This window comes from Lampetra planeri, chromosome 8 (assembly GCF_965212315.1).
Source record: "Lampetra planeri chromosome 8, kcLamPlan1.2.h2, whole genome shotgun sequence".
Classification (NCBI taxonomy): domain Eukaryota; kingdom Metazoa; phylum Chordata; class Hyperoartia; order Petromyzontiformes; family Petromyzontidae; genus Lampetra; species Lampetra planeri.
The window spans coordinates 13178603-13197307 of NC_136114.1; the positions used below are offsets into that span (position 1 = coordinate 13178603).

Here is an 18705-nt window from a genome sequence, read left to right on the forward strand (position 1 = left end):
CCATTTTGTGGGCTTACCCTTTGTCATGCTGGTGCTTTTATATGGTAGTCACTGCAGGAATGCGCAGGGTGGATTTATGGTGCTAAAATGCCCTTGTTAAGTCCCTATAGGGAAGACTGTTTCCACTTAGATGAGCAGTGCTTCCAAATAGATTTGCCGCGTAAGAGCAATAAACCAACTACCAAAATACCAGATGTGTAACCTTGGCTGACCACCACCTGTGTTTGATTTATGTTGGCTTTTGGCAGTGGTGTGTGCACATTGAAGAATATATAATTTGTGGCCATTGACTAGAGTTTGAAGAACAGGTGTTTTTTAAATTTCTAACTATTTTGTAACTAAAAATAACCTTTCATCTTGTGCTGCTTGGTTGTATGTTATATATTTACAATTTATAAGCACAAGCTTTGTTAGGGTCTTGTAGAGACTGATGGAAAATTTTCAAAGAAAAAATTATTTGGTACACCTCAGTATTGCTCATTGGCTGGCTTTGGAGGTTCCTGCCTATGTAGTCACAAGTTTATTTGTACTACCCTAGTAAATCTGCAAAATATTTGAATTCTCACCGCAATGTACTTTCGGCTTGTTTTCTCTATGCTTATTTAAGTAATTTTTAATTTCACACCACCATTAATACTGTCATACCCAATATTCTTGTATTTTTTTTAATTCGTGTAAATTAAATAAATCCTTATAAAAAGTTGATGTATGGAATTCAAATGCAAGCTTTGTATTTAAAAATGCTTCTTTGGGATTCTGTTTAGCATGCAAAATAAAAATAGGCACATGTGCAGTTACTCTGTGGATTGTTACATCACAGGATCATGGCGATGGCTTTGAGTGTGAGGCCTTCGTACAGCGGTGGATTGATCATGACCGACGATGACGATGATGATGCAAATATTGTGTTGTTCCTTAACAGATTTAATAAAAAAAGTTATTTATTTGCAGAAAGTGGAACTGCCTGACAGTCCGCGATCGACATTTCTGCTCGCCTTCAGCCCGGACAGGTGAGCTGACACTTTCAATTTCGTTACCCTCCGTCGTTACAATTAATTGTAACGCCAGCGGTTTGTAGACGGGGAGCATATTGGCCACGATCTATTTCTGAGTAATAGTTTAATGCTAGCCAATTTCAAACTTTCAACGTCTTAATTTGTTTTGGAGCACAATAAAGGTAAATAAAAAAACCTAACCGATGCAAACAAAGAGTTGACAAGAATGATGGTACAGTGCATATTTTGAATCTGGAAGTGATCCTGTAATAAATTATTGTTGTCCGATAGCATGCAGAAGCCACGTGTTACCAGATACCATAAATGTCACTCAGGAGTTGGCTTGCACGACAAACTAGCCATGCAATTCGCATCCAATTACCATGGTTGCAGTGTTTCCAATTACGAACATCCTTCACCGTATGTATGCTACAAACTCACATTTATCAATATTTGTCCAGTGTTGCACGTCAGGATCTGAAATGTTCAGAATCACATTACGGCGGTTGTTAAACTGCCTTGCCCTTCAAGTGACACAGAGCCATGTGATGGCATGGTAATCCAGAATCAACAATGCTTTTAGACACATTTTTTTCTCAGAAAAGTGTGTAATATTTTATCAATATTAAAACTAAATTCTGACTTTGGTAGGGATGTAATTTTTCAATAGATATGATCCCCGTATCTTTTTGTTCTTCCTTAGGTTGGGAATTAGATGCCGAGTCCCTTTAGAAACTGGCTGGATCAGGCTGAGATTGTGCGACCAAATGATGTCCTCAGGTTCCCCTTCCTCCCCCTCCCCATACCCCCACCCCTCCATTTTTTTCCACTGGTCGAAGCTATTTACATAAGATACAGAAGGTGGAGAATGTAATGCAGGTCATAAGCATAATTCGGCTTAAGAGACTCAAGTGCGTCTGGGCAGGACATTGTCACTGGATGGGGATGATGGCCGATGGTAAAAAATAGTGACGGTGGCAGCCAAGGCGTGGAACGCGCCTTTGAGAAGGATGTCTACCAAGGAAATAGAGCGATGGCAACGGCTTGTGTGCCAGTGCTGGGTGGATTGTTGCATCGCAGAACGATGAAGGACGCTGAGGCATTCGTCCAGCAATGAACGATATGATGGTTGAAACTATTTTGTTGTATCACGCTAGGTTGGAATTCTGGATTTCGTTGTGTTTTAGGAAAAAAATGTCAGTGTTTCTGTTGTCCAATGTACAATTTCATGCCAACTTTTCAACTATATCTATTCACTTGTGTCGTTCTAGGAGTCTTATGGCATCGACACACGTGAATCACAACATCTACATCACAGAGGTGTACACGGGCCAGTGCACGCACTCGCTGGTGGGCCACCGCCGCACGCCGTGGTGCGTCACCTTCCACCCGTCTATCAAGGGGCTGCTCGCGTCCGGATGCCTGGACGGAGAGGTCCGCATCTGGGACCTGCACGTGAGTTGCCGTCTCCTAGAAATTTACCGCTCCTGGGTTGGCGTGCGGTTGGTGCCTCTGGGTTTTTCTTCGGCCAGTCTCTTTAAATTATCATCTGCTTGACGTTTTTTTCTTTTGTTATCTTTTTGTTGTTAGTTTTGGGATGTTATGGTGCCCTCCTACAATGTGTGTTTTTTGGGTGTTATTTGTTGATCCAAGTCACTCTTTGGAAAGAGAGTTTCATTCTCAATGGGTTTTACACCTGGTAAAATAAAAGTCCACTGCTGCCACTATTAGTTCAGTTAATGATGTAAAACATGTTTGTGTTGTCCTTGAACAAGGGTGGATTCCCTATTATACTCCTGAGTGGCTGCAGCGGCTGAACCGCTAATCCTATTCACGTATAAATTAACTCAATGTAACCTTGTGCTGACCTCTCAGCTCCGGATGCCCACAGAATATGTACTTTTAAGTGTTTTCTTTCGCCAAAGCGGTTGCCGTATACGTCAATCTGCTTGAGTCAGGGAAATGGGAACAATTGTGAAGGACCGCACATGACTGCCTGGCCTTCCTGGTTGCCCAAGTATGCTGAGTCCCATGGGGATAACTGCAAAATATATTGTTAGCTGCAAGAGCTGAGGGTGGCCGGTTAACACTGCAGCCTCAGGCTGATATGGCGATTTTTTTTTCTCTGTCCTTTGTTTACTTTTAAAGTAGGCCTCTCCTCACCAGTCGGATTACGAGTGGCTGCGAAAACCCACCAAATAAAATGTTTCCTTTTGATTTAAAGCTTTGGTTACTGCAGAGATTCATCTTCTTGTTTTTTTTGGTGAAGTCACGTAGAAGGGAAATAATAAAATAATGAAAATTATACATAATAAAATAAAATTCTCAATTCTCAGAAGAAAAATGTTTCCTTTTGCGTGAAATGGAAACAGGGCGGGAGTGAGAGCTGGTACACGGAGAACAACATGGCGATCGCGTCGCTGGCCTTCCACCCGACGGTGCAGCTGCTTGTGGTGGCCACGGCCAATGAGATTCACTTCTGGGACTGGAGCCGCCCCGAGCCCTTCGCCGTCGTGAAGACGGCCAATGAGATGGAGCGAGTCCGGTGTGCCTTTGCCACGATAAACACATTTAAATATCTCGGATTGTCGATAACCTACAACCACACCCAAAAAATCTTGAGTAGAGTGCATGAGTGAGATACATATTTGGCATGTAATTTTGATCTGATGGACTGCTTACTATCATATCACACAGAATGTGCCCGATTTCGTCAAAATTTGGAAGCTAAGCAGGATCGAGCAAGGGTAGTTGCTAATTAGTCGAGTATCATGCATAACAGGTGTTGTAGGCTGTGGGGTTGCGTTATGGCCAGCAGAAGGCAGTGCAGAAAAATGCATTATGCCCCCCGTGTCTGTGCTTCCTGCCTTTACCAGTCCTCACTGTCCAATGTGGTGAAGGATGGTCATATAACACTGACCATTCACAACATCCAACAGTGGATTGATAAAGGAGGGCTGTGCATTGATGGATTGCCCGTAAAACTTTTATTATAGAGGTAAATGAGAACTGCTGTATAAGAATATCTGTTGTGTGTTCTTGCACCCATATCGGTGGTGTGAAGGACATTGTTTTCTCTAAGGCTGCAGGTGAACTTTCATGATTTAAAGAAGGAAAAACTATTGTTAAACGTGGTCTATTTAAATGACAGGCTGTATATTGACTTAAAAAATATACGTATTGGAACATATGTATTGGAATCCGATGAGTTCTCTTGGGCTTTCCAACCGAGAAATACATTTCTGAACCTAAATGGTTTTGTAGGTTATGAAGCCTGATTTTAAGCATAAATTCAATTTGATTGGGAGGGCATGTGCAACCCGAGAAGGTCTTCTTGCCTCTGGTCAAAATGTGAATGTCATGGAGTCCTTCCCGAGTACATTACAGTACAGTGTGTACGCGGCTAATGCAAATGAATTGTGTATCGAACCGCGACGTGGAAAGGGAGATGAAAGTTAGAAAGTGTTATAAGGTTTCAGGCAGGACACTAAACAGTCCTGAAACGATAATGTATTTTTTTTGTTATACCCGTAAACTGATATTCAAGGGCCTAAAACAGTGGGTTTCTTGTTTGCACAAGTTAATAGAGTGCGGCTGATATCTCGCTGTAGGCAGGACATTTCACATTTTTGTCTTGACCTTGATCAGCGCTGGACGAGCGCAATAATATACAATGCCTTTAAGAGGGTGTGCAGTAGTACTTTTTGCTGTCGGCAAAGATGCAGTGCTCTTTGATGGTATCGGAAGCTAAAAATACCAGCGGTGTGAATTGAATATTCGTCTTGACTGAGGTTGCGGCGACGATGGCTGACCTTTTTTTTTTTTGCTCGTCGTCTTTGCAGATTGGTGCGTTTCGACCCTCTCGGCCAGAACCTGCTGACGGCCATCGTTAACCCTTCCAATCAGCAGGTGAGGTGCAGAAGTTCCTGGCCTTGGCATTCGTGCTCTTTTGATGCCTCACTTTGAAGCTGTTGCTCACCTTCCAATTTCTCTTGCAACACCAGAGAAGGATGTTGTTTGGGAAGACCCTGTCGTGCTTTTCTTCAGCCAAGCCTGCCATATGACAGATTCACTTCTTTGCTTCAACTTTGAAGTTGGAACATCCGTTTATTAGCATTGGGGGAATGTGATGTGTTTCTTGTAACGTTGACAGAATGGGGCCGCAGAATCAAACTTGGTAGAGTTGTGTTTTTTTCCCGTAAAGGAAAGGGCCGTGTCATAATTAGGTGGCGAGTGTGTGTGTGTTTCGAACACTCCGGGGATAGGATTTCACTGGGCGTTATTCTGAATGCGGGGAAAGGGTCGCCTCTTCTATATGCTTAATTCAAACTTTCTATTGGTATAGTAGGAACAGTGTTCGAAACTTTTCACCTATAATTGCTGGACGATCCACAAACCTGCGAGTTGGATACAAGTACAGCACTTGCCTATTTTAATCTGGTATTTTGTCAGAGGAGACAAATGTGTACGTTCGAACAAGCAATGAATAAACGAGTCCTTTGCAGCTCAATTTCACTTTAAGTGATAGTGATTGTAATGGCAAAACATAGATAATTTAGTCCCCTTCTGGCACCGTTTAGAAACCCACATAGCAGCTGCCAAACAAATTTACGACCACTCTTCATTCAAGGCCCTTCTCTCATTGGCAAAGCCCAAGCATGTGGTTAGCATGTGGTTAGCATGTGGTGCCGTGCTCCTTTGTTTATTTTAGATAATGCCGTTTTTTTTCCTCCCTGTGTGTATTTGCATATACAGCACTTGGCATATGCATTCGTGGCACATGCCAAGCATTTGGCGTTTTTGTTTATAGGTACAGCAAAGCGACTGGTAAGCCGGGCGACAGCAGACAACTCTAATGTATTTCTTGCCTCGACGGGTGTTTACACACGCAGTTATTACGAGCTCTCAAGAACCGTAATGGATAACGGCGAAGTGCTGGGATGGACTTATGCCACTTTATAGAATTTCTAACGGGCTGTTGTGCTTAACAAGAGCTTCGTATTGTAACCATAGAGGGCAGTATTGTCTGTCGTTAAAGTGCACGAGTTGCTGTTGCCGAGGTCGTGTTTTAGCGTTGCGAAAGGTTGGCAAATTTTCCTTTGAAAATGTTTGTTAAAATAATCACGTAGTGCTGTTGCTTGCCACTTTGCAACAGATGAGCTCCCGTTATTTAAATTTTAAATGCCACAGATTATAATTTGGTAATTAAAATAATTATTTATGGGGTGTATATTGGGGTGGGCTATGTGCCCATGCGTATTCACGTGTTGTCTTAGCTGCACAAATGTGCTTATGTAACCCACCATAAGCTGCCCTGCGGCATTGACACAGTTGCACTGCCATGTCCTCACAATTGTTTAGAGCGGCTTTTTGAACCGTGGCGTGATGGGAAGTTGCTAGATCAGATTGACGAGGCTCTTTACTAAAAAAAAGTCAACTTTAGTGATTTCCTGTTCAAATTAACATTGAAGCAGTGGGCATCTCCTGTATACAGCTTTGAGCCCGTGGTGGAATTTCCTCATTCCTTTGGCGGGGGCCATGGGGAGGCGGTAGTGTAGCTGCCAACACCAATGACGATTTCTGAACTGCTCCTGGGCGTCCCCTAGGTCGACACAGCCTCAAATGGCTACCTGGTGCGGTGTATAAACATCACCTCTCGGGAGACGAAGGTTGCCAGAAGTGGTGCTGGCCATCCACTGCTCGTGCGCCGTGCTGACCTTCGTAGGTGCTCTCTAACAGCACTTGCCCCAAATGTCTGTTGAGGCTATATAGGGGATCTTTGTTGTTTGTCCCCTTTGGACAGCATAGCGTTAACATCTCCACAAAGTGGTACCTTAGTCTTAATCAGCCCCTGAGGGATGATGGGGCCGAGTTGAGCCTCCACCTTGATTTGAACTCGCATCTGTCAGATTGCGAGCCACTTGTTCCAACATAGCCACTGTTGAATAAAGTGAAGGTTTGTGCAGCTTAAGCATGCTTCGTAAATTTAAATATATTATTCTTGCCAAATTGTAACTTAATGACATTCGCTCAAGTAGGATAAATTACACAAAAATCTAATAAAGGCAGTGTGTCTACTTTATTTGATTAGCTTTGCAAAAATATGAGCAAGGATGTAGATGGTGTCAGGCATGCGTATTCAAATGGGTGGAGAGTGCCCTTTGTAAAATAGATTTTGATGTGTAGAAGGTAATAACTGCCTTGTCTTTTTTGCAATGGTGTTTAATTATTCATGTTCATTTTTCAATAAAATGAGCTTTGCCCCTGCACGGCCTCTGATCTCGGTCTTAAGAAATTAGATTGTTACAGCCAATACTTGAATTTACTTGTAAAAAAATCAAAGGTCGCGAGCGGAAATGGAACCAGACACACACGCGCACGCATCTACACATGCTTATCTTGAGCCGTGGGCTGAAAATAGACTTGCGTGGCAAGGGAATTGTCCTCCCATCTCAGTGACCCATGTTTGATCCAGTCTCTCAAGGTCAAAAGTTGCAAAAATTTCATTTGGCCCTTGTATCTGGCGGGGGCATTCTGCAGGTTGACTTGCTTCGAAAATGATTTCATAGTGCATAAATGCTGTGTAAAAATACTCTCCCGCCTCTCGCACCACCTCAAGAGAGACTTGTATCTACTGGCAGTTTTTACCCTTACTTGCCGGGCTGTCTCGTGTCCTCTCTGCATCCTTGTAACTGCATCTCTTGCATGATGCGTAATACTACTCTATGCAATGTTGCATAGTCGTTTGAATTGCGAGTCTGTACAGCGCCGCATTCAGTTTGTTGGCTTTTTTGTTCGTGTTATTCCAGTTGAATTTTAAAAGTTTTAATTATCTTGTGATGAAAACTGAAGGAAATAAGGCATTGATTTATGTACGTAGATAAGGACTGTGCACGGCAGTTTTGCACAACGCATTATTTTTTTATCTTGCTTTTGCAATTTGTCGGTGATAGATGATGCAAAATACTTGGCAGGTTTTTTCTTTCGTGTGAGTACACTTATCTGCTGTAAAATAAATTCATTTTAGGAAATTAATATGCTAAATTGAGTAGAAAACTACAAAGGTAAATATGTGTTCCGGAGAGTGCTCACATTGGAGTTATTCATTGATGGATAGTCATTGGAGTAAAGCATCTACAGAAGGGTTTTATCTGTTATAGTCAATTCACAGATTTCACTGCTGCAATTTTCGAAAACGTGTGCTGTCTGCACGCCCATGAATTGATGCATCTTTTGATGAATATTAAAATGTTAATGTTTTTTTTGAGTGCGGTACACATTTTTTTAATTCATCTAAATTGTGCTGTCAGGAAAGTGGAGGGATGTGGACAGTAGGTTTATATGGAGACATTTGCAAAAGTTGGAAAAATCAACTTTACCTGTGCGCTCTTGTGTCTTTCTCGTTTGCGTTGAATTACAACCAGGTCTGTCTTTAGATCCATTCGTCTGATCATAATTTTGATTATTAAGGTGCCCTAAAACATCTTGGAGTGCCATGCGTGTAAAAGAGGAAAATAATTGAGAGGTAACCAGGGAGAGAAAGACTAAAGAAGCAAGATGAAAAACTAAACAGAGAATGTCCTTTTAAATAGGTTTTGATCCTCTATCTTGGTTATTATTTTTCTATGTAGGTTTTGTTGAAAGTATTACGTGTACGTGATCATCGATAGAAGTTAAAAATGTTTTACTTGTTTGCCTGAAGCAACACGGTCAAGAATAATCTCTTAAGAATGTCCTTTAGGTAAAGTCACGTAGAAGGGAAATAATAAAATAAAACCAAGAAGATGAATCCCTGCAGTCACGAAAGCTTTAAATCGAAATGTCCTTTAGTATACTGATTAGTAACTGGTTATTATAATGCCGGCGATATTAATGTTTGCATGATGACTTGATTATGCATTGCCTTGATTTTGCATTATTATGGGTAGTGATGTGGCCGAGAAGTAGTGCGTTGACCGCTTGGAGCAGAGGTTCACGGCTCGAATCCAACGGCTACCCTGGTGATTACTGCGTGTGTATAGACCGTACAAATGTGCACCATAGTATGCTTCCACAGTCGACGTCAAAGTTCCCCTCCCGACGTCATTCGCAAAAGTAGGCCAAATGTGTGCCTGCGTCATTTTCCAAATTTTCCAAATTTTAAAATGACGCGCAAATTACTCAATCTGTGCCATACATAGTAATCATTCCCCCTCCCCCCACTGGCAAAATAATGCCCCGTGTTACTCTTGCAAATGAGGCTCATCCTGGTGTCTTGAAATCGTACCTGGTGAAACGAGCACAAAAGCCGGTGTAGTAATAAGCAGGCAACAAAGTTTAACTTTTTTATCGATCAACCTTTTGTTGGCGTTTTATTATCTATACGTAGAATATCCCGATTATGGATTAACTGTACCTGCGAATAATTACGTAAATTACTTTATGCTCACTTTGTTAATTATGATCCGCTCCTCGCTGGAGGTCAGTGGCTTGCTGCGGAGGTGACTGCAAACACGTCAGCAGCAAAGTAAACCGATTACTTGAAGAAGCACTACAGACAGACGACACATTATATATCTTCTTCACCCCCATTCTACACAGGAAAAAAAAATGTTTCAATAGCCTAATTTGCATATATTTTGCATGATGGGTTTTTACTTTATCCAGGCCATTTCTTCTCCCCCCCCACCACCCCCTGATTATCCCGTATAATCGAAAATTTTACTACATGTAAAATAGCAGATGTGGAAATGCAACTTTAACACTGTATTTTGCATGATGGGTTTTTACTTTATCCAGGCCATTTCTTCTCCCCCCCACCCCCTGATTATCCCTTATAATCGAAAATGTGACTGCATGTAAAATAGCAGATGTGGAAATACAAGTTTAACACTGTCAGCCTGTGTGTGTGCGCGTGTGTGGTGTGTTTTAACAGCCCGAGGAGGACACCGAGATCTCACCCGACGTCTCAATCCGGCAGCGGCTGATGCTGCACGCTCAGCTGATCCGCCGAGCGCCCATGCTGCACAACTACTTGCACATGCCTCCGTTCCGGCCACCTGGTGGGGCGGGTTCGGGTGTGGGGGCAGATGGCGCATCCAGCCATGCGGGCGCTCCTGACCGAGGCTCCTCATTGCACGGTGATGCGGGGAACAGAACCCCTCCTTACTCCTCCAGCATGTTCGCTCCGACGGGCGATGTCGGTGGTGGCGGTGGCGGCGGCGGCGGCGGCGGCAGCAGCAGCAGCAGTAGCAGCCTGCCCTTCGGCTACAACTCGTTAAGTCAGTCCGCTTCGTTTTCGCCAATGGAAGGGGCGAGCAGGACGTCCCCTTACTTCGTAGGTTCGTTCCAGTCACCTCGGGAGACGAGTCGTACATCGGTCTACACGGTGCTTCGCGATCGCTTCGGCTATCTCACCACATCTTCCTCGTCCACCATGCCGACCAGCCAGGGTCACTTCACCACCGCTCCCTCCATTCCGCTGCTCCGCTCGAGGAGCCTGTCGGCTTCGCAGCAGCGCTCGCTTCCTTCCGAGTTCAGTGCGCAGCCTCAAAGTTCATCGCAGCAAAGCGGTGGTAGCGGCGGCGGCAGCGGCGCACCGAACTTCGCGGCATACCCAGCAACGTCGGCCGCTTCTGTGGGGCTGCCGTACTCCACGGTGCCGCAGCCCCGCATCTCAATGCCCCGTGCGAGTCGCGACTCTGCGCCAGCCACCTACGAGGCCGATCAGGCGATTCCCAGCACCAGTCGCTCTGGGCTGGATTCTCCACCCACGCCGCCTCGGCCCCACAGGTCCGAGGGCTCGGGTCTGCCAAGGAACCTCGCGGTGGCAGGCAGCGCTCGTCAATCAAGCGCCAGCCAGGCGAACCGCGTCATATCTAGCACCGGCTGGACGCGCACTGTGCTCGGGGCCACTGGCAGCGTCGCGGCCGAAGCGGAAGGCGCAGACGACGAGGAGGCTGCCTACGGCGCTCAGTCTTCCCGGCCCGACTTCACGGTCACCGCCCCCCGCCTGCTGTCGGCACTGACCGCCGATCCTGCTGTCACGCTCCCTCCAGTTTCGGAGACCGCAGTGCAGCAGCCTGGCTTTTTGTTGCGAGACGCGGCACCAGACGGCGTCGGCGCGGCTTCGGGCACGAGCTGGACCACTGGCGCCAGCCGCGACAGTGACCGTGCAGGGGTAAGGGAAGACCACGCCGACGTGCAGAGCACCATCGATATGTACCTAGGAACGACGCATTTAGAAAACCCAACTCCCGCATACCCCAGTCTCTCCGGAGACTCCACCGTGGACGACAATCTTAACAACAACAACGGAGCGGAATTAGATTTTTCGGGCAGACTCCAACCGTCGCAGTCATTTTTGGACGTTCCCGTTCAGTCTCCTGACTTTTATGACCTACCTCAGCAGCAGCAGCATCGTGACGAGGATGAGTCGGCAGCCATGGGCTCTTCTTCAGGCTCCGTTCACTTTCACCGCTGTCGCGCCTGCCACAACCTCTTGACGTTCAACTCGGACGCTCGTCGTTGGGAGCGCTTCTCTCACGGGCAGCAGCAGCAGCTGCCGGCGCCAACGCCGCCGCCGCCACCTCCGCCACCGCCGCACTTGTCTCCTTTTTACCCTGGACCGGACAACAGTGACGAAGGCGTTGGTGCGGGCGTAGGGGGCATGGCGCACGTGAGCTCCTCCTCGTATGATGCCCCTGGCCTGGGAGGAAGCGCACCTTTCCTGCCTCCACGTGGGGCCGTGGGACGCTACGCTACACCTGCTGGTGAGACACGCAAGTGGGGTCATTTTTCAGGTTGCTCGTAGTACCCACCATCAAAAAGAGCCCTAAAGTCATTCCTATTCCCTTTGTGCACACTTTGGTAACTTGGTACGTAACTATTCAGTTACCCCCTCTTAAGCTATTTTAACTGTTAACATTCATGGTCACAATTCGACTGAATCGACTTTTTGTCTAATTTTTACCGTTTCATTTGAAGTGCTCTTTTATTCTAGTTTTTGCAGTTCTGCTGACTGAATTAGCCCGAATATAACATTACCATACAGTGTGCATACATGTTAAATTATTTATTTTCCTGCACACACACACTATTCGATGCATGTATTATGAGCACAAGAATGCCTTCTGAGAAATTAATTATGGCATTATTACTGCATGTCTACTAGAAACACATCTGTATAACAGCACACATTTGACTTAGCAGTGGAGCAGCCATTAATTTCTGTGTGGATTCCCGTCGAATGCACAGGCCTCGGTTCCGGAATGGAGGTCCCATCGCGCTATGGAAACCGCCTGGGCCTGCTCTACGGTTCTCGGCAATTCAGCGATCGCCTCTCAGGCTCTGGCGGCCCGGGTGCCGGATCCGGTGCCGTAACCGGCCTGGGAGCGGGCGGCGGGGGGCCGGTGAGCGTCCGCGACGGAAGGACCAGGGAACGGGCGTACACGCGGACCATGGAACGAACGCAGGCGGGTGGTGGCGGCGGCGGCGGCAGGGGAGCGAGGGAGGAGACGGACGACCACGACGCGGAGCGCGACGATCCTCTGCACAGGTGTGAATTCCGTAGCCGCCATCGGACACGATGGAAGGCGCGCTTCCCTTTCCACTCCTCCTCGCGAGGTTTTTTGAGGTTATCCTACCTTGGTTTAATTGCGTCTCCCCCGGCTGCACTACCTTAACTTAATTTTGTCAGTAAGTGCTGCCCCTTAGGGCAATTTGGGGCTTGGCTGACGTCGACTTGGGGGCAGATAACAAACCCTTGCAATAGCTTGTTATGCTTGGTAATACCAAACATCCCTCTGTCATAAAATGTAATTGTTGCTTGGAGCTATGTACTTCAAATATCTGGAATGGGGCTGTTTTTAATATAGTTCACGTGGTTGTCCTTGTCCCATTGCATGCTTTACCCGTGTGTATTTCAAATCTAAAAGCCGCATCTACTTTTAGACCTTGATGAAATATATTTTTGACACTGCGAAATCACGATGTCGATCGAACACCGTATGTCGCAGTGGGATTCAAACGCAGATGTTTGGAAATTCTAAATGCAGAAAATTTGGGGGGGATGGTGGGGGGGTGAAGTGTTTATTGCAGCTGACAAATGGATAAGGAGCGTGGGTTGAAAATTATTGCCAAGACATCTCTGTCCTTCGTAATGGCTTCAATTATCTACAGGGATTCTAGTCCATCGTAATCATATTGTCAGTTTGGTTGGAGTTGTACTTTTTTTTATTTCCTGCATGTTGACATTCATTTGGCTTCACCCTGCCATTAGTAAGGTGGCTTCGATTATGAATTAGCACTTGCCAGTGTTTTTCACATCCATAAACGGGCACCTGCTCATGCCATCAAATCACCCTTGGCACCGTTTAAGCAAATTTTTTTTAAATGATACATCTGATTTTAAAATAAACTTTAAAAAAACCCTTTTGGAATTATGACCATATTGTCATAAAACTAAACTTTCCGAGATCAATGCCTTAGCTACTTTCATTATATTTAGGTTTTGCTTTGAATCAAAGTAAAGCCTTTGTCTTCAATATCTCTTTGATCTTTGCATTAAAATGAGGGGCTTTCAGGCAATAAGCTGCCGTATAGTTTAGTTTGGCAGCTTGGCATAATCACCAATGCGAGATTGACCCCGACATCAACATCTTGACGCAACCGCTCTTCAACTAAGCAGCGCCGTTTGAAAGAAAGGAGAACTAATAAGCACGGACTGTTTAACGTGTCGTCAGCATTTGACGGCTAATCGGTTATTCAGCTTGCCTCGTGGAATATAAACAATCGTACAACTTGAGTGTGTTTTTGCTGCACTTGTACCGTAGCCAGTCAGCAGAGGGCAGCAATGTGCAGCAGATGCACACAGCACATTTCCCACAGAGGTGTTTTGAATTACATGGGATGGATGAGAATGCAGCATGTACTCTGTAGGTGTAATACATCTTGGAAGATTCTGCACGTCCCTGGACTTAACCTGTTCGAAATTGGATTTCGATTTCAGTTAATATTGCTTTTGTTATAAGTTGTGGTAAGTCTAACCCGTTTTTGATTTATTGGCCAAATGCCTGGGCCTGTCCTGTGTGATACGAGTAGGAGGATTATAAACCATGTCCAAGATATTATTCCCGGTCTTCCTGTGTGCTGTGTGTGATGAATGAGCTGCGGAAAGGCATGTGACAGCTGCTTATTGTAGCGGGTGCTTATCGTGTTGTTATGTCCTTCAGATGTTCCAGTCCATTATAATATACGTTAATGTTGCCCTGTCTTTATTGAATTTTTCCCGAGCTTGAGCAAAATAGTTTTGTTACACTTGGTCAATTTTATGTCAACCATATCATGTCCTGTTGCATTGAACCAATTTGTCACTGAAGAATGTTGGGAAACCCCTGATTAGATTCCATACGTCTGCAATTCTCAGCCCCTGCCCCGGTGGGCATTAAGATTATTCGCAAATGTTGATTGCAAACATACAGTGCGCGTGGTCAGTGGACATAAATAGCAGGTCTTTTGATGAGCTGCCACGACCATGGCTTGTCCTCCCAGAATGAGTGTTGCAGATGGGCTTACCGACATTGCCTGTATGTCGCACAATGCTGACCTTTTTTGCAAATTGCTTGCACTCACTTGGCCCAGCGCAGCTGGCCTTCTTTTGGAAGTGTGCTATTTTAAGGTTTAAATGACTAGTTGGGTGTGATGATAATGTGTTTTTGTCAACTATTACAATAAAAAAAATAACACCAATTGGATTGTTACATTCCCAGTGGCGATGATTTATAACTTGTTGGCAACAATGGCAAGGCCTAGATTAAGCACCCATGAATGTTGACCACGAACAATTAAATCCAGTATGAAAAATAAGAATATGTTTTACCCATTTCTGGCAATAAAACAGGTGTTAAGATTTTGATTTAAAGCTTTCGTGACTGCAGGGATTCATATTCTTGGTTATTTCGGTAAAGTCACGTAGAAGGGAAACAATAAAATAATAAACATATATACAATTTTATTGTTTTATATTTTTATTATTGTATTGTTTCCCTTCTACGTGACTTTACTGAAAGAACCAAGAATATAGGTGTTAAGATGTTCAAACACCAAATAGATACCCTTTTGCAAGGAATCAAGTCTGCATTAACCACACGTTTTAATGCTAGAAATGGTAAAACCTTATTCTTATTTTTTCATACTTTGGTACTGGCATAAAGGTCCCATTATAATTAAATCCAGTGTGTCTCACAGTGCTGGGAGAATTGCCTTCTTTGGCCACAGCTGTTCTTTTGTTCGTGGTGGCAGTGGTGGCCTGCATTAATTTGATAATGATTGATTGGTGAGGCCGCTGTAGGGAGGTTCGGCAAACAGACGCTTCCAAGGAGCCTGTTTTGTTGGCCTCCCCGATATTAAATGTATTGGCAAACCCTGCACTGGTGCAAGTAATTAAACATAGACCCGTAGTGACTAATAAGGGACACGCTTGTTATGTTACCAAAAGCTATTTTGCGCGGTCTCTAAATCATAACCTTAGTGAAATGTAATAATTTATAAACTATGTTGCATATTTTTTTGAATGTTTGCATCCGTATTTATCTCCGTGTGTTAATTGTCCGCTTATTAAATGTTGCGCAACTAATGAACGTGTTGCCACCGCCTTTGTTTGAGGACCACAGTGGTTCTGAACCCCGCATGTTGAAGCTCATTTATTGAACCCGCTTGGTGAATTGTTTCCTGAACATGAATTGTGCCAAAATGAATTGTAAAAGCATTTTAAATGAGGTCAATTTAAGGTGAATAATTGAGAAGGTGAATTACGCTGTCACCTAATTGCTTTTGCATTTGTGAAGTGAAAACTGCTAACAATTGTCTGGTTTAAATTGACCTCTGAGGAAGTCTTTTATTAAGTGGCTAATGAGCTTTTCTCCCAAGCCCTACATTTTTCGTCTCGTTATATCCAATCTCTTTTTGGGTCTACATCAGGGTCTCTAAATGTTTGGTCTTATTTTAGCATGCAAGTGTCATAATAAAAAAAATCAAAATAGAAGACATAGCCCACAGCTAAAAAAAACCCAACTCCCATATATAATATGCAGCTCGTTAAATAAACCTGGCTTCATGTATTTTTCCGGCGTCATATATGGTGGCATGTCATCAGTTGCTGACGGTTAACTGAAGTGTTAAAAATAAGCACGGTGCCGAGGAGTCGCCCTTGATTATCGTCACGTTCAAGATCATACAGAGAATTTGCGGTCAGCGTGGACCGTAATAAGGCTTCTCTAGCCTTCCGCAAATTGAAACTAAATCGCTTCATGGTGCAAGTACACACAGTGTTTCCAGCATGCATCAATAAGTGTGATGGTTAATTTGCCAAAGAGATGCCTATTTGCCTACCGGTTACAAAACTTGCAATTATATTCTGTGGAATTTCATTTCCTGTGCTGATTTACCAGTGCGATGCGGTCACTTATCTTTGGCCGTGTGGCGTTACGCCCCGTGATGTTGCTGCCATTACAGGAGGCTCTTGCAGGCTACGGAACGTGAAACTGTCAGCCCGTCCACGGCCGCGCTCGCCCGTGCCATCACCAGCTTCGATGGCGTTGGGGCCAGGGAACACCCTCTGTACCCCGACCCAGCCAGGTGGGCGCCAGCTGTTCTGCCCTGTGCCTGAGAGTATTGTCTGCCTCCACAGGCACCACCCTTTTATCTGTCCATTGCTGGATGAGGGCTTTCCCATGGCTTGCCGGTCAGGGCGCTGCATACTGGTCTTTATGCGTTGCCGTAAGTGGAATGCGTGGTTATGACATTGTAGTTCCGCATTAGCCTATGGCACATGTATTATGCGCAGTGGTTGCCCATCCAAGCATTATCCAGGATCAAGCCTGCTTAGCTTGCAAAATTTGACAAGATTGGGCTCATTCTGTGAAGTTTTCATAGACTGATGATAGTATGGCAGAACTTAAACTTGTGGTGTATCACCCCCTTTCATGATTATTTGATTTATTGTCACCATTTAGGGACCTATGTTCAGTTTGTCTGTGTCACTGATGTTAGCCATGATAGGGAATCGATCTCAGGTCGCCAGGTTCGTAGTGTCATGTGCTATGCACTCTACCACCACTCAATCCCACGTGTCTTTTTGCACTCCATGAATCCCCACTGCCGCTTGCTTGGAAACTGTCACTTGGGGTCCTCCGTTGTTCACATCACAACCGAAACCTGCCTAAAAAAAATGCGAGCAGTGACGCATCTTCTCCTCGTTGAGCCTCGTTTTGTTTTGTGCCCAGCGCTGTCTCCGGTATTGGAAGTGATGATCACGTCTGTCGTTTGTATTTCGTGGCTATGACTGTTGTTCAGAACTGTCTTTTACAAAAGCGTTATTTTCTCCTTTAAAGGACAAAATAATTACTGGGCTGGCCTTACAAGCTGGCAGCATTGCTTATACATTTAGAGTTGCATCCACTGAATTTTGTGAGTAGAAAAGAATGGCTTTTATTAAACCTTCACAATGACATTTTCAAACCGTCAGAGCACTCCGTGTTTCAGTTCAGGTCGTTGTTATACTTGCAACTTGAAATCTAGAGGACATTTTAGTAGCAAATTGCACGTCCTTAGTTTAAGCCCCAAATTGTATAGCACATCAGTATTTGATTTACATAGCTGTTTGTAATAAGGATTTTATGTATATTGAGATGAACTTGCACCCTACTTTAACGAAGGTAACCTTGCCACTCAATTGCTGACCTAAGATGCCAAAATAGTAGTCACGATTACGAAATCGTTTTGTTGCCAACATTGCTCTGAGCAAAGAGGTGCGACATGTTTTTTTTTCTTAGTGGCCAGGTTCTGTGCCAGGTCTGTCCTACCCTCGTGAGAATATGCCACATGAGCTTCTCTGCAGATGGGCGGCTTTATCAGCCAAATTTGCGTTTGAAACGCAAGTGACACATTGACGTCTACAAGCAGAATTGTCTAGAAAGGAACTGTTGCTTTTCGCCAAAATATTTCAAAGGTTGGGTGTTAGTTAAAATATAAGTGCAGTTGCTGCAGCTATGAAAGTCTGTGGTTTAATGGCCCTCACTTGTTTCTGCACGAATACTTTTTAAAGGGGGTTTCTTGTAGGAAATTGTTAAATCTAAATTTATGATTTTTAATATAAAATAGCAAACTTTGCCACTGGCATGAAACGTAATCTTTGTTTTGCTTGCAAGTGAAGTAGGTTCTCATAATGTACCACTTTACGATTCGATTTGTTACCGTTTGGGGTCTGAACAGCTTCGTAATTACAGAAGTTTAAAAAAAGCATTTGAACAAACGAGCCTGTAATTTTTTGGTCATTATTTATTTTAGAGCACTGTTGATGTCAGAGAAGGAAATATATAATGGTCGTGCCCTTGGTACTAAAGTACACGGACATCACTCACTCATCTGCTTCAGTCCAAAACACAGTTCGCATTAAAAGGACATGGTACAGGGAAATCTCCCTGAACACGCGGCTTTGTCGAACGCGTTTTCCGACTATCTACGGGTTGCTTAACAGGGTCTCTTTTTTAGAACACACACAGGGGTGATATTTCAGCTCTGCGCGGTTTGACGCTGCTCAAGTTCTTATCTCCGCGTCGAATAATTGTGCGCAGTCCGCTGGTATTGTGCCGTATATGCTGTGCGGTCCGCTTGTACTCTACATTACTGTATATGTTCGTTAGGCAGACATGACGAATGATCAGCACGAGAC

The 18705-nt window shown here is 44.5% G+C and overlaps 1 protein-coding gene across 5 annotated transcripts in view; it reads left to right on the forward strand.

Moving 5' to 3' along the window:
• Positions 1–18705, forward strand: part of AMBRA1 (autophagy and beclin 1 regulator 1) — a 103399-nt gene that overhangs the window by 7854 nt on the left and 76840 nt on the right. For all 5 annotated transcript variants that reach the window (XM_078597100.1, XM_078597101.1, XM_078597097.1 and 2 more), the window contains 7 exons: positions 952–1010; positions 2267–2450; positions 3368–3540; positions 4838–4904; positions 9910–11746; positions 12231–12531; positions 16488–16610. In XM_078597100.1, coding sequence (XP_078453226.1) covers positions 952–1010; positions 2267–2450; positions 3368–3540; positions 4838–4904; positions 9910–11746; positions 12231–12531; positions 16488–16610 — 2744 coding nt within the window. The remainder of the gene's footprint in view (positions 1–951; positions 1011–2266; positions 2451–3367; positions 3541–4837; positions 4905–9909; positions 11747–12230; positions 12532–16487; positions 16611–18705) is intronic.